The sequence below is a fragment of the Solanum stenotomum genome, chromosome 4 (genome assembly GCF_019186545.1).
Source record: "Solanum stenotomum isolate F172 chromosome 4, ASM1918654v1, whole genome shotgun sequence".
Lineage (NCBI taxonomy): Eukaryota > Viridiplantae > Streptophyta > Magnoliopsida > Solanales > Solanaceae > Solanum > Solanum stenotomum.
This window is the reverse complement of record NC_064285.1, coordinates 58500921-58515752: the sequence shown is the minus strand read 5'-3', so window position 1 is coordinate 58515752 and position 14832 is coordinate 58500921. Positions and strand designations below refer to the sequence as shown.

Here is a 14832-nt window from a genome sequence, read left to right as displayed (position 1 = left end):
GCAATAATTAATAATTTAAAATATTTTAAAAAATATATTTAAAATTTAGTTGGTTTCGGGAATTTTATTTATACTATATAAAATGGGACAAAGGAAGCAACATATATCATTTACAAATAACTTAAAAAGCATTAAAAATTACAATAATTACCAATTTAAAATATTTAAAAGCTATATAATAAAATAGGTTCACTCTCAGAATTCTTTCAGGCTCACATATATTGGGACAAAAAAAATAACACATATCATTTTAAAATTACCCAAAAAGTATTATAAATAATAATAATAATAATTAACAACTTAAAATATCTGAAAGACATTTTAAAAGGGTTAATTTTGTAATTTTATCCATATCACATAAAATAGGACAAAGTGACCAGTAATGTTGGTTATTTGAAAGTTACATCAAAATATTATAAATCACAATAATTAATAACTTAAAACATTTTTTTTAAAAAAAATTAAAATTTGGATGACTCTCCAAATTTTATTTGTGTAACATAAATTGAGACAACAAAAATAACATATATTGGGTCCATTTTAATTTATTTGTCTTTTTTTTTGGGTTTTTTATATTTAAAAAATGCGTAAAAATACTATAAATCATGATAATTGACAACATAAAATATGTTTTAAAAAAAAATACAAAAAATTCCACTCATTCTTTAAGTGAATTTATCGTAAAAATACTATAAATCATGATAATTGACAACATAAAATATTTCAAAAATGTTGTATGTGGGTAGTCTTATTGTGCCTTGAATCGTCAAAGAAAGTACAAGTTTGTGATAAAAAAACTTTTTCCTTTATCCACGCAAACAATCGCTTCAAAATCTTCATTATTAGCCCCAAAACATACCATTTATATTATTGGGCCCGTACCCATGCTTAGCACGGGCAACATTACCTAGTTAATTAATAAACACCACTCCTTTTATCCCATTTTAGGTAATACTTTTTTTAAAATCTATTAAAAAAAAATACACCTTTATCATTTCTAGAAATTACTTAATCTTAGTATCTTTATTTTACTCCTAATGACTTGACTCATTGGATTCTCACCAATGTCAATTCAAAATAAAAAGACATGCGAAATTTTCAAGATCACTAATTTGAAATGATACTCTTAGTATGTTGCACATATTTGGTCTAAGTCTCTTTAATTTCTTAAATTTCAAATGGCATCCGATAAAATACTATGTATATAAAGATGGTTAAAGTAGTATAAACCATCTATATTTGTCTTTTTCTAAATTCTTAACTTTAAATTCTTGTCATCTTAACCACCTATATCTTACAATTGTAGTGAGAATTTCTTTTAGTGATATAAATTATAAATTTTATTTACGTATGAAATAAATGATTAGTAGATCTATATGTGGGGTTGTATTTATAAAATATAACTTGTGGGTCAATTTTTATATTTAAAAAAATTCCAAATCATGATGGGATTTCATCTCATGAAATCAGGATGAAGTCACATGTCCATATTTTGATTTCATATCGCATGTCGAAACGCCTACTAAATCAAAGTGGAAGAAGGGCTAGATGAAGGGATATAGTTACTTTATTCTATTTTTTTTTCTTTTTGTTTTGATGGGAGTAATAAAGCATATATGCATGGTAGTGCAAATAAACTGATTTAACTTTATTGGTTGCAGTGAGCTGTTAAGTTGGCAAGATGGAAAGGTCACAGATGGTGGCCAAGAGAGGTGGGAGTGAAAAGGTAACTATTTAAGGGGCGTGGGTTCTGGTGGGCAAAGTATTGAAGGTGAAGACAAGGCACTCATCATGCTTAATGCGAACATCGATGAAGCTTCTTTCTACTATATATATATAGCTTTTTGTAGGACCAAACTTGTGTCCTTCAAATATATCACTAACCACCAAAAAGGGATATGCCACATGAAATGTTAATCAAAGTTTTGCATGCATGCATGGCTCTCCATCTTTCATCATCACTTACTTTTTCTACACAATATTCAAAGTGTAAGAGGGGGTAAATTGAATTCTTTTTTCTTTTTTGACCAACTAACTCTATTCACTATATACACATTAATAAAAAATGTTAAAGTCTTTACTAGCATTACATAATTGTCATTAGATTCAATGTCGCTAAAGACTTTAGGGACAAATATAAAGAGTGCTAATTGTTGCTAAAAATACATATTTAGCTGCGTTTAAGCTATTGTCGTTAATTAATTGCCGCTGAAGATGATTTTTGATGTAATGTAGACTGATAATATATGCACTAAATAAAAATTATAATAATGCAGAAAGTAATTGCTTGAAAATTGAATGACACGGTATATTTTTATACCGGTAGGAATCTAATGTGGATCTTAAATTTAGTTCTCTTAGATTCCAAGGGCGTTCTCTATAAGCTCGTAAAATAGTGACGAAGTGTAACTACTATGTCTATACTCAATCTTTCTTATTTTACTTTTTTTACAATGTCATATCAACAATATAATATTGTTCTCTCCTCTAATATATTTAGTAGTACACAATAAATCACTCATAAATACAATGCTTATTAAAATCAGATAAAATAACTTGAGAAGGTTAAGACGAAATTATGTCTTGCTTTCATTTGCAATGAGCCTTAATGTAGTTTTGAACTAGACCTTTGGGCTATTTCGCAAAGATGACAACCCAAGAATTTTTGTCACGCCCGAGCCTATACCCTGGGTGGGACTGGCACTCGAGAACCATTGTTGGCCCCAAGCATACCCTTAGCCTGGCTTACTACTCAGCGGAAGACTTTACTCAACATTTAAAACAACTCAAGAGATAGATTCATAACTCAAACTTAGAATGCATAAAGGAAAACATTCGACTGGCCATAAAGGCAACTCAATTCTTATAATCAAAACAACTGAAATGAATAAGACTAATGAACTAATAACGTCTAGCTGTCTATGAAGCCTCTAATAACTAAGAGGGATGTTGAGACAAGACCCCCGATCATCCTAACAACGGACTAACAAGCAATAAAAAGGGAATCCTCCGGAAAGCAAAGAGGCTCACCAACTGGCTCTGAGATGCTCAACTGGATCAATGAGGCGCTGAAGGTTGATCCTAATTTCCTGTATCTGCATCATAAAACGATGCAGACCAAATGGCATCAGTACATTGAATGTATGAGCATGCGAAGGGAAATCTAAACATGACATAAGCTTGAAATGAATTCTGAAAGAAACACTTACCTCAGCTTTACTCAACTCATAGATACTCAACTTAATGCAGAAATAAACAACAGTAAAGATGCAGTTTGTATAAAGCATTTAAACAGTAAGTAGCAACTCAATGTATTGGAGATATACAATAACAGCTTAATTTATATATATAATAAAGTAATATAATTATGTGGGAGTTTCTCTAACCGACAACCATCACTATGAGCTATGTGATGATACAACGTCTCGCCCACGCTGCCAAAATTGTCATATTACTTGCCCGGATATAGAACGCCTCAACTAAGTGGATCCGCTAGTCTATGCTGGAAAGCATTAAGGAATCATCCAAAAAGTATGACCCTTTCTACCCACGTTGGCTACATGATTTATGGAGACTTGAGTTATTATGAACTCATCCCCATATCAGTGCTCAATACTACTCCCAAAACATACTCAGCTAATATGTTTAAAAACATAACTCTTTCTCTGTGATTTGAGGTTATTACTCAAAAAGTTAATCTCTTAAAATTAAGGGATGGAACTCAAAACTACTAACGAAAACTCATTTGAAAATCGGTGTTTCCTCTCATCTTAGATGTGAAAACATTTACTCTTTGGGAATACATAGTCCCCATATAACATTTTAAAGAAAATGAACTCGGCTATACTCTTTCTCAATCTCAATGCTTAAGTCTTAAAACAAATCTAAAAGATTTGTAAAAGACTTCTTAAAATGACTCGAAGAACCCTCAAGACTTGACTCTCAACTCTACCTTGAATTTGATTTATGAATTCAAGGTTGTGATTTGTGATAGAAAAGATCTAGTGATGTTTAGGAGTGTGTTTAGATAGTTAAACATGAGAAATGATCAAGAAATCAATGTCTGGAAACAAGTCCGCGATGCGGAGATGCATTTTATTTTTTGGTCGCGAAATAATTTTTGAAACAGTAGAGTCTGCGTCCTTTCCATGACGCGAAGGGAAAATTTGTTCACTGGGGGAGCAAGTTCGCGACGCGGACTTGCGTGCCAGAATCTGCTTGACTTTTTTTTCTTCATTTTCTAACCCCAATTCGCCTAAATTCAATTTTTTTTCTTAATTTCTCTTTAGATTCAAATACCCAGTACATGTACACAAGAATCCAATCCTAAACGACTCTAAAATTGACACGATTCCATCAACAATACCATCAAATCTCAAGAACGAAAGCCAGTTTCAAAAACACCATTCAAGATCATCAAACTTTCAACTTTCTAGAACAAATTTCGCTGAACTAAACATGATTGGCGCGTGGATGAATGAACCCAACGCTATGAAAGTCTCACATACCTCTTTAGGGATCAACCCTTGGCGAAACGACTTCGATTCCACAAGAAATCTCCAAGAATGCCTTGACTTTTCTCCTCTTTTATCTTCTCTAAAAGCCCTAGCGTAATTCTTAATTGCGTAAGCTAAAATAACTCAGTTTAGACTCCAAATAAATTCCTAAAATCGAAATAAATCAATTGGGTAATGAGAAGACCAAAATACCCCTCTAAATCTGGTTGACTTTCCTTATGTAGACAGCCCGACTTCAAACGAGTATATCTCCCTCATACGAACTAAAAAATTAGCAAACTCGGTGGCGTTGAAAAGATAATCCAAAGACCTTTCATTTGATATCTTGTTTGCCACCTAACTCATCTTGTACTGAAAATTATGGTTGTTTGAAATTGAACCAAAACTCATACTTAACATACTTGTCAAATTTCAGATTTTTATTCTTTTAAAAAATGGTTCTTTCTAATTCTAGCCCTTTCAAATAGCGGGGTGTTACAATATATCCCCCTTGAAAACATTCGTACTCGAATGAGATTACTTTTAGTAGGCTAAGGGTGTAACATCTAACATTCAGCTTAAACACACAACAAGCAAAATGTAAACACAACAAGTCAACTTAAAGTAAATGCCAAGAAAAGGATTAGTACCTTAGTTTGGAATTTCTCCGGACTCGAAGAGATGTGGGTAACTTTTCTTCATGTCCTCCTCAGCTTTCTAAGTAGCTTCCTCAACAAACTGATTTCTCCACAGAATTTTGACTGATGCTACTTCTTTGGTCCTCAACTTGCGAACTTGACGATCTAGAATCTAAACAAGAATCTCCTCATAAGATAAGTTATCCTTAATACCAATATCTTCCGTAGGTATGATAAGTGAAGGATCGCCTATGCACTTCTTCAACATGAAAATATGAAATACCGGATGTACCGCTGCTAACTCTTGCGGTAGCTCCAACTCCTAAGCCACATTACCGATCCTTTCGGATATTCTGTAAGGACCAATATACCGGGGACTGAGCTTCCCCTTCTTACCAAATCTCATAACACCCTTCATGTGCGAAACCTTCAAGTATACCCAATCATCTACTTCAAACTCTAAGTCCTTTCTCCTAACATCAGTGTAGAATTTCTGACGACTTTGTTTTCAACCTCTTTTGAATAACTTTCACTTTCTCCATGGCTTGAAGAACTAAGTCTGGTCCTATCAACCCAACTTCACCAACCTCAAACCATCCAATAGGAGATCTGCATCGTCTCCCATAAAGAGCCTCATACGGAGCCATCTGAATGCTAGAGTGGTAGCTATTGTTGTAAGCAAACTCTATGAGAGGTAGGTAATCATCCCAATTACCTTTGAAATCAATCTCACAAGCCCTCAACATATCTTCTAAAGTCTGAATGGTGCGCTTCGCTTGACCATCTGTCTGAGGATGAAAAGTAATACTCAAGTTCACCTTTAAACCCAAGACTTTCTGGAATGACTTTCAAAATTGTGCAGTAAATTAGGCACCTCTATATGAAATAATAGACATTGGGACTCCATTAAGTCTTATTACCTTCTGAATATATAACTTGTCATAATCCTCTGCTGCATGGGTAGTCTTTACAGGCAAAATGTGGGGTGATTTGGTCATTCGATCAACAATCACCCAAATGGAATCATGTTGTCTGCGAGATTGCAACAAACCTGTAATAAAGTTCATATTGATCATCTCCCACTTCCATTCTGGAATCTCTATATTCTGAGCCATACCACCGGGCGTTTAGTGCTCTACCTTAACTTATTGACAATTCGGGCTCTTATCAACAAACTCTGCAATACCTTTCTTCATGCTACTCCACCAATAAATCTCTCTCAAATCACGATACATCTTTGTGGAACCCGGATGGATAGAATATCCGGAGCTATAAACTTTCTCCATGATCCTCTCTTGGAGTTTATCCACCCTTTGCACCCACAATCTACCTTGATATCTCAATACACCATCTCACTCTTGTTCAAAAGTCATTACTTTTTGCTTATGAACATTTGCCTTCAATTCAAGCAAAATAGGATCTTGGTCTTGTTTCTCTTTCACTTCAGACACTAGTGATGATTCAGCCTCATTCATCACCACTACTACTCCTTTGGTGGAATCAATCAGTCAAACTCCTAATCGTGCAAGTTTGTGCACATCTTTCGCTAACTCTCTATTTTCTTCCTCAACATGGGCGGTACTACCCATAGACAACTTGCTCAAAGCATCAGCAACAACATTAACATTACCTGGGTGATAATGAATACTCATATCATAATCATTGAGTAACTCTAACCACCTCCTCTGTTTGAGATTAAGTTCTTTCTAACTAAACACGTACTGAAGACTCTTGTGATCGGTGAACACATCTACATGAACACCATAAAGATAGTGACACCATATTTTCAAAGCAAATACTATGGCAACCAACTCTAGATCATGGGTTGGATAATTCTTCTCGTGAACCTTAAGCTGTCTGGAGGCATAAGTTATAACCTTGCCATTCTGCATTAACACACAACCCAAACCGACTCTGGACGCATCACAATACATAATAAAACCTTGCGTACATTTTGGTAAGGTCAATACTGGGCAATAGTCAACCGTTTTTTCAATTCCTAAAAGCTTTTATCACAAGCCTCAGACCATTGAAACTTAACCGTTTTCTGAGTCAACTTAGTCAAAGGAGATGAAATAGATGAGAACCCCTCGACGAACCTTCTATAATATCTAGTCAACCCCAAGAAACTCCTAATATCAGTTAGACACGTAGGTCTAGGTCAATTCTGCACTGCCTCTATCTTTTGAGTGTCAACTCGAATTTCATCACCGAAAATAATATGGCCTAAGAATGCCACAGACTCAAGCTAAAACTCACACTTAGAAAACTTAGCATACAACTCCTTATCTGTGAGAGTTTGGAGAACTATTCTGAGATGACTAGCATGATCTTCCTCATTCCTTGAATAGATTGAGATGTCACCAATAAATACGATAACAAACATATCTAAATAAGGCTTGAATACACTGTTCATAAGGTCCATGAATACTGCCGGAGCATTGGTCAAACCAAAAGACATAACTAGGAACTCATAATGACCATAGCGGGTCCTGAAAGTTATCTTAGGGATATCACTTTCTCTTACTCTTAACTGATGATAGCCAAATCTGAGGTCTATCTTAGAAACACAAGTGGCATCCTGAAGTTGATCGAAAATATCATCAATTATCATAAGAGTACACTTATTCTTGATAGTAATCTTGTTCAACTGACGGTAATCTAAGTGCATTCTAAGAGAACCATCCTTCTTCCTCACAAATAAGACCGGAGCGCCCCAAGGTGAGACACTTGGTCGAATAAAACCCTTCTCAAAGAGATCTTTCTATTGTTTTTTCAACTCTTTCAACACTGCTGGTGCCATTCTATATGGCGGAATAAAGATAGGACGAATATCGAAAAAAATATCTATACCGAAGTCTATTTCTCTCTCAGGAGGGACTCCGGATAGATCATCTGGAAACTCACTCACAACTGGAACTGACTCAATAGGAGGTGTCTCAATAATAGAGTCATTAAATCGGACTAAGTGATAGACACAACCCTTGGAAACTAACTTTCTCGCCTTAAGGTACGAAATAAAACGACCCTTAGGCACTGCTAAACTGCTCCTCCACTCTATAACTGGCTCATTAGAAAACTGGAACTTATTAACTCGAGTTCTACGATCGATTGAGGCATAACAGACATAAAGCCACTCCATACCTAGAATGACATTAAAATCTACCATGTCTAACTCAACTAAATCAGCCACGGTGCTCTTGTGATCGACGGAAATGGTACAATCATGGTAGACTCCCTAACTAGAAAGAAAGCTGAAGGGAGGTTTCTAATGGAGTTCTTGCATGATGAAGGTTATTTTTGACGATTTCTACCATTAAAGATCGTCTCGTGCCAAGAAACATGATCTCTACACGTGGCAATCGTTTTCCCCTTTTATTAGCCGTGTTTGGAGCTAGTTTTTGAAGATAGAAATTGGCAGTTATTCGTGTTTCTTCAAGTTTTACACTTGGCTTGCAAATGTAATCATCTCGGGACTCTTTTATGATTGTTTTTACGAAGTTCTACGGACGTTTCGCCAAGTTGGGGAGATATGACAAATCTGTCAATTTAAGCTCAATTGTAAATTGTTTATAGGTGCATATCAGTTGTGTATATATAGTCGTTGCGAAGCTTGGGACGTAGGGAATAACTTTTGTGAAGAAAATACGAGCATCCGAGAGTTCATCGAAAAGGTATGTTAAGGCTAAGTTTCATCCTTCATTTTAGCACCACTCGTGGGGAATTCCTAAAACGCCGAATGTGATATTGTGCTACTCTCTTGCTAGAAAGATCTTCTGTGAAAGGCATTGAGATCTCAATGGAATTATTTTCATGATTCTATTATTTTGATATTCCACTCGTTCGGATAAATAGAGTATTCGACATCTACATGTCATTTTATTGCTTTCCTTGATTATATGTCCGTATGTATGAATTCTTACTCTTCTTTGGGTGATGTGACTTAAAATAGTATGGGAGACATTTATTATTTGTAATCAACCCTTTTTCTCCGCTAAATTTTATTTTGAAAAATCTTTATAGTAATACACGATTTTCAAAACTCTCTAATATAACTTAAATGTTTAAACTATTAAAACACCTAACTTTTGAAATACTTTCTTTTATAAATGATCTAGGAACCAAGTTTAGGAAATAAGTAAAGCACCTTCAAATTTCTATGAACATCTTCAAGGTAATGTTATCTTTCTAAAAGTCGAGTTAAGTTTTCAAGCTTATTTTGGAAAAACATATGAGGTTCCATGAGACATTTACATGTCATATGAAAGTGATTATGGGGTTATGATACCAAGAGTACAAGCGGGCCAAGATTGACAACATAACAACGGTAACAAATATGCACTATGAATCCATGACATGACATGCTATGCATTCTACAATACTATATAGTCAATATACAGTACCAAGTATCGAGTGCCAGTTACGCCCCCTATTTTGGGGTGTGACACCAAAACACAGTCTGATATACAATACTATATAATCAATATACAAAATTCTAAGAATAATTTATACATCCATATACAATAATATACAATGTTGTACATTATTAAACAAAAAACATACTTTGTCTTCTTCCTTAAATTCATCAAATTCATCTAAAATCACCTCAAAAACTACATCAAATCACCCCAAAATTCATATTTAGGCTCCTTAATATATACATATATCATTTTTTTTGCAACAATGCCCACTCGAGATGGAAGTTATTTGCGGAAATCTGCTTTTCAAATTTTGAAGCTTTAAGCTTCAACAATGGTTGACTGTGACTTCAACACGATGTCAATAGTACTTCACAATAACTCCAATAACTGAGATAAAATAATGACTTAATATCTAAATTTCTCCAAAAGTTTGGGTCATTATCAATCACTCAACTATACATATATATGTGATCATTCATTTCACTCTGAAAGTATAACAACATATTAGTTAATTACCACCACTACCATCGCTTCAATAGCCACCTTCATCAGAGAAACAATCAACGACTTGGCTATCACCAAATTCTTATATTTATAAAATCACATTTGAAAAAGAATGCGTCTTAAAAGAAAAGAAGTAATACTCCCTCCGTCCCAATTTATGTGACACTTTTTAAATTTCGAGATTCAAACAAGTCTATCTTTGATCGTAATTTCATATATCTTTTAAATATATTTTGAATTGTCAATCATTGTGACTTAACTATTTTTTACGTAGTATACAAATATATAAATTTCATTTAAAAAATTTAAAGATTCCATTCGCAAATTTCCAGTCAAATTTAAACTATTTGACTCTCGAAAAAAGAAAAGTGTCCCATAAATTAGGACATATGGAGTATATTTATTCAAGAAATGAAGTTTTTGATCCAATAAATAACAATAAAAATATTTTTGGATCAAACTATTGAAGAACTTTTTGAAACTATCAATTGAGAATATTTTTGTTTATTTCATACAATTTAAGAATATTTCTCACACTTTTTCATTTTGACAATATATTTAAATCAATTATACTTTTAAGTAATTATCTCATTTAAATAAACACGGACAAAACACCAATAGTAATATATATATAATAAAATAAAAACATGTTGAGCGATCATATAACACGACCAAAATGAGCATATATTCTAGGCCATAACCCTCCATCCATTTAGCATATATTCTATCCGATAGCTTTATCTTTGGTATTCCCCAAAGGTCAAAACCCAAACAAAAAGATAAGAATAACCATTATTTTTTCGAACAATCAATATATTTTAATATGTTATAATATTTATAAAAGCTTTAATCTCACGTTTATATTTATGACTGCAATATTTTCTCATTTCAATTTGTTATATCTTATTTTTATTTTTTAAAAATATTATTTTATATATTAAATTTTTTTTCGTAAAATTCAAACATCTCATATAATATGTATTTATCTAGAAACCTCCCAAACCTTCTTGTATTCCTTCTTTTTTTGGTCTTCTTCCAACTATTAATGACTACTTTCCTCCTTCTCCTCCTCCTCCTTCCATATTCAAAGTTGGTTCAAAAGCTTATGTTTAAAAATCAACGTATCGTAAATATAAATCATTATGACTGAATAATTTTTGAAATATTAAGAGGAGCTCATAACTGAAAATTGCTTAAAGAAAATTTGAGTTGGTTGAGATTAAAAAATTGGTGTGCAATGTATACTTTACTATATAAAAAATGTATATATATGCATCTCAGATACATAGTTATACATCATCTAGAACTAATTATACACTATTTATACAATATCGATACATATATATATACATATAAATACATTACTTATATATACACACATAACCATTTTGTTAGAAATTTATTTTGTTGCCCTTACATATTGGTATCATTCTTATTTATCCTTGTTGCATTTTTCTTATAAATTGGTAAAGCATGAGTTTAATTAACCGCTACCTGCCAATACTATTACCTTATTTTTAAATCAAAAAGTTTGGTGAATGATTGAACAAAGATTTTCCTTTCCAATAAAAAAAAAAAAAATCATTGGTAAACATACAAAAGGAAACATTTTTATATTCACCAGGTCTCTTAACTTGGTACGCGTAATAATTACTCTTTTTATAGGGACAGACGAAAAACGTCCAATTTCACAAAAAAAATTAAAAATTGGCAGCGATGACTAGTGAGCCTCTCTTATCCGATTCGAACGAAAAAAGATGCATGATTTCACTTGATAATACGATTGAAGTATGCATCGGAGATTTTGGATGGTCACAATTTGTACAAGCTATTCTAGTCTCGCTCGCTTGGGTTTTTGATGCTCAACAATCATTCATTAGTGTTTTCACTGATGCTCTTCCCACTTGGCATTGTATTAATAATAATAATAATTCCTCATGCCAAATGTACAAAAATATCTGCGACGTTCCAAAGGACACGTGGAAGTTTGATTTGCCAACGTACACGTCAGTTGTCTCTGATTGGTCACTTGAATGTAGCAGCTCAGTCATCACTGGCCTCCCTGCATCAAGTTTCTTCATAGGTTGCCTTGTTGGTGGATTTGTTCTTTGCACTTTAGCTGATTCTTCGTTTGGTCGTAAAAACATGTTGGTTATATCATGTCTTATAATGTCTATAACGGGTTGTGTTACCGCGATTTCTACTAATATATGGATGTACTCTGTATTGAGGTTCATATCTGGATTTGGCAGAGCAACTATAGGTACTTGTTCTCTTGTTTTATCGACGGAGTTAGTGGGGAGGAAGTGGAGAGGGCAAGTTGGGATTATTAGCTTCGTTTGTTTTACGTTTGGATTTATATCGTTACCTTGGATAGCGTATTTAAATAAAGGGAATTCGTGGAGAGTTTTGTATCTATTGACTTGTTTGCCAGCTGTTGTGTATTCGATTATTGTATATTTCTTTGTTCATGAATCGCCTAGGTGGCTTTATTTGCGAGGACATAAGGAAGAATTTGTTGAGACGTTGAAAAGAATTGCAAATCCAGCTACACGGAGGGAGTTGAGTTCAAGTTTCTTCGAAGCATTGTTTATTGATTTAGAAAAAAACATGTCTGTGTCTGCATCACGAGATTTGGATCTGTACTCTGCTGTTAGATTGTTGATTGAGAAAGGATGGGCTTTACGTCGATTGATGACAGTAGTGTTGATTGGTTTTGGTGTTGGAATGGTTTATTATGGCATGCCGTTAGGGGTTGGGGATTTGGGATTTGATATCTACTTAAGTATCACGTTGAATGCAATTTCGGAGTTGCCATCATCGTTGATAGCGTTTTTTCTTATAGGGAAAATGAATAGGAAGGGTTCGCTGTTTGGATTTTCCTTACTGAGTGGGATATGTAGTGTGGGTTGCGCGTTGGTGGAGGGGAGTGAGGGGGGATTGAAGTGGATTCAAATGGGGCTGGAAATGGTGTCATTTTTTAGTGCTTGTACCGCGTTTAATGTTCTATTGATTTACACGTTGGAACTATTTCCAACGTGTGTGAGGAACTGCGCGGTGTCAATGGTGAGGCAGTCATTAGTAGTTGGTGGTGCATTGAGTCCACTGCTTGTTGCACTTGGAAGGAACAATAGCTTGTTTTCTTATGGGGTATTTGGAGTGTGTAGTGCCACATTTGGTTTGTTTACTGTGTGGTTGCCAGAGACTAAGGGTAGGCTACTTTGTGACACTATGGATGAAGAGGAGAGCCTGCTGGAGCAAGCACAAGTTGTTGACCTCAAATAGCACTTTAGGGTGTGGAAACAACTTTTTTTTCCTTTTCAAGACTGGGGTAAGATTTGTGTACACATTATCCTCCTCGGACTTTCTATTGTGGAATTACAATGTTTTGTTGTTGTAGCTAATGTAGCATGTTTGTGATTTGACAATATTGGAGCCTTACTAAAGGCCAAGACATAATGGAATAAAATTTGCCTTATTACTTTTGTTCTTTTCTTACTTATTTCCCTATATATATCTAGTCAAAAAAAAAAATAAAAAATAAAAAAATATATATATATATATTAAGGGGTGTACGTAAGATGGGCTTTAGGTATCAAATTGGAGAAACTATCTAATTAAACAAATATTTCTATTATCTTTATTAGAGTAATTCTTTTTATAATTTGAAATAATTACATTTTATCTCACTATAGAATAATTTCATACCAAATTTTAAGTTAGATACATGCGCATCACATTAGATACACACTATATACATGTATCTGACTTGAAATCTGATATGAAATTATTAATTAATGATATAAAATCTAATTTCAAACTGTAAGAAGAATTAGTAATTATGATAAGAATGTTTATGTAATTAGGTAGTTTATCTTATATACTAATCTTACCTATATTTTTAAATAATTACCCAACATCCCACTATTAAGAATTTTGTACCATAAATGAATTGAGATACACCATACTGTAAAAAATAGCCTAAAATAATAAAGTGTAGTTTAACTATCCCCTAAATCATGCTTTTAGGCCAAATCTTAATATTCTCACTCATCAATCCCATTTTCTATCCTCCTTCTCCCTCACACTATCTCCTTCAACTAAATCGTAGAAAACTGAATCAAAACTGAAATACAATCTGATTTATTGAGGTTTGTAACTTTTTCGACTATTATTTAAGTGTTGTATCTGATTTTCTCTAGCTTTCAATTGATAGTTTCTTCTAATTTTTCGTTAGTTACACAAATTTTTGAAACTTCATTGATTTAGTGTTTTCTTAATATACTTTGATAACTAATGATTCTTCAAATAAAAAAATTGTTAATAGAGAGGTACAAGTACAACCACCACTAAAAAGAGCTAAAAAAAAATGACGAACAAATCGCTTTTAAAAAAGCGACTAAATTCACAACATTGTCAGCCATTTTGTAATACTCCCTCCGTTTCACAAAGAATGATTTAGTTTGACTTGACACAAAATTTAAGAAATTAAAGAAGACTTTTAAATTTTGTGGTCCTAAATTAAAGTTATGTCAAATGTACAAAATTGCCCTTTAATCATGTGGCCTTAAACATGTCACTACTAAAAAACAGCTTAAAAACGACGGACAGAAAAGCGACGGACGGCGTCGCTCCAAAAATGACCTTTTGCCACACTGTCTGTCGCTTTTTAATAAAAATAATTATTTTTTAAATTATTTTACAAAAAGCGATGGGAGGCATCTCTTAGTCCGTCACTTTTTTTCGCGGATTTTTGCGCTAAATATATATATA

At 33.5% G+C, this 14832-nt stretch overlaps 2 protein-coding genes across 3 annotated transcripts in view; both read left to right on the top strand.

The window, feature by feature from the left end:
- The window catches only part of LOC125863122 (myb family transcription factor IPN2), an 8030-nt gene extending 6115 nt beyond the window's left edge, over nucleotides 1–1915 (top strand). The window contains exon 8 of one of the 2 annotated variants that reach the window (XM_049543267.1): nucleotides 1662–1915. In XM_049543267.1, coding sequence (XP_049399224.1) covers nucleotides 1662–1722 — 61 coding nt within the window. In that variant the 3' untranslated portion in view covers nucleotides 1723–1915. The remainder of the gene's footprint in view (nucleotides 1–1661) is intronic. The other variant, XM_049543266.1, reaches the window with a different exon arrangement.
- A 9848-nt stretch (nucleotides 1916–11763) lies between these two features.
- Nucleotides 11764–13528, top strand: LOC125861594 (organic cation/carnitine transporter 3-like; the record flags this gene model as incomplete). The annotated part of the gene is made up of 1 exon (XM_049541455.1): nucleotides 11764–13528. A coding segment is annotated over one exon (1581 nt), but the record flags the coding sequence as incomplete, so codon positions are not given.
- Nucleotides 13529–14832: the final 1304 nt, after the last annotated feature.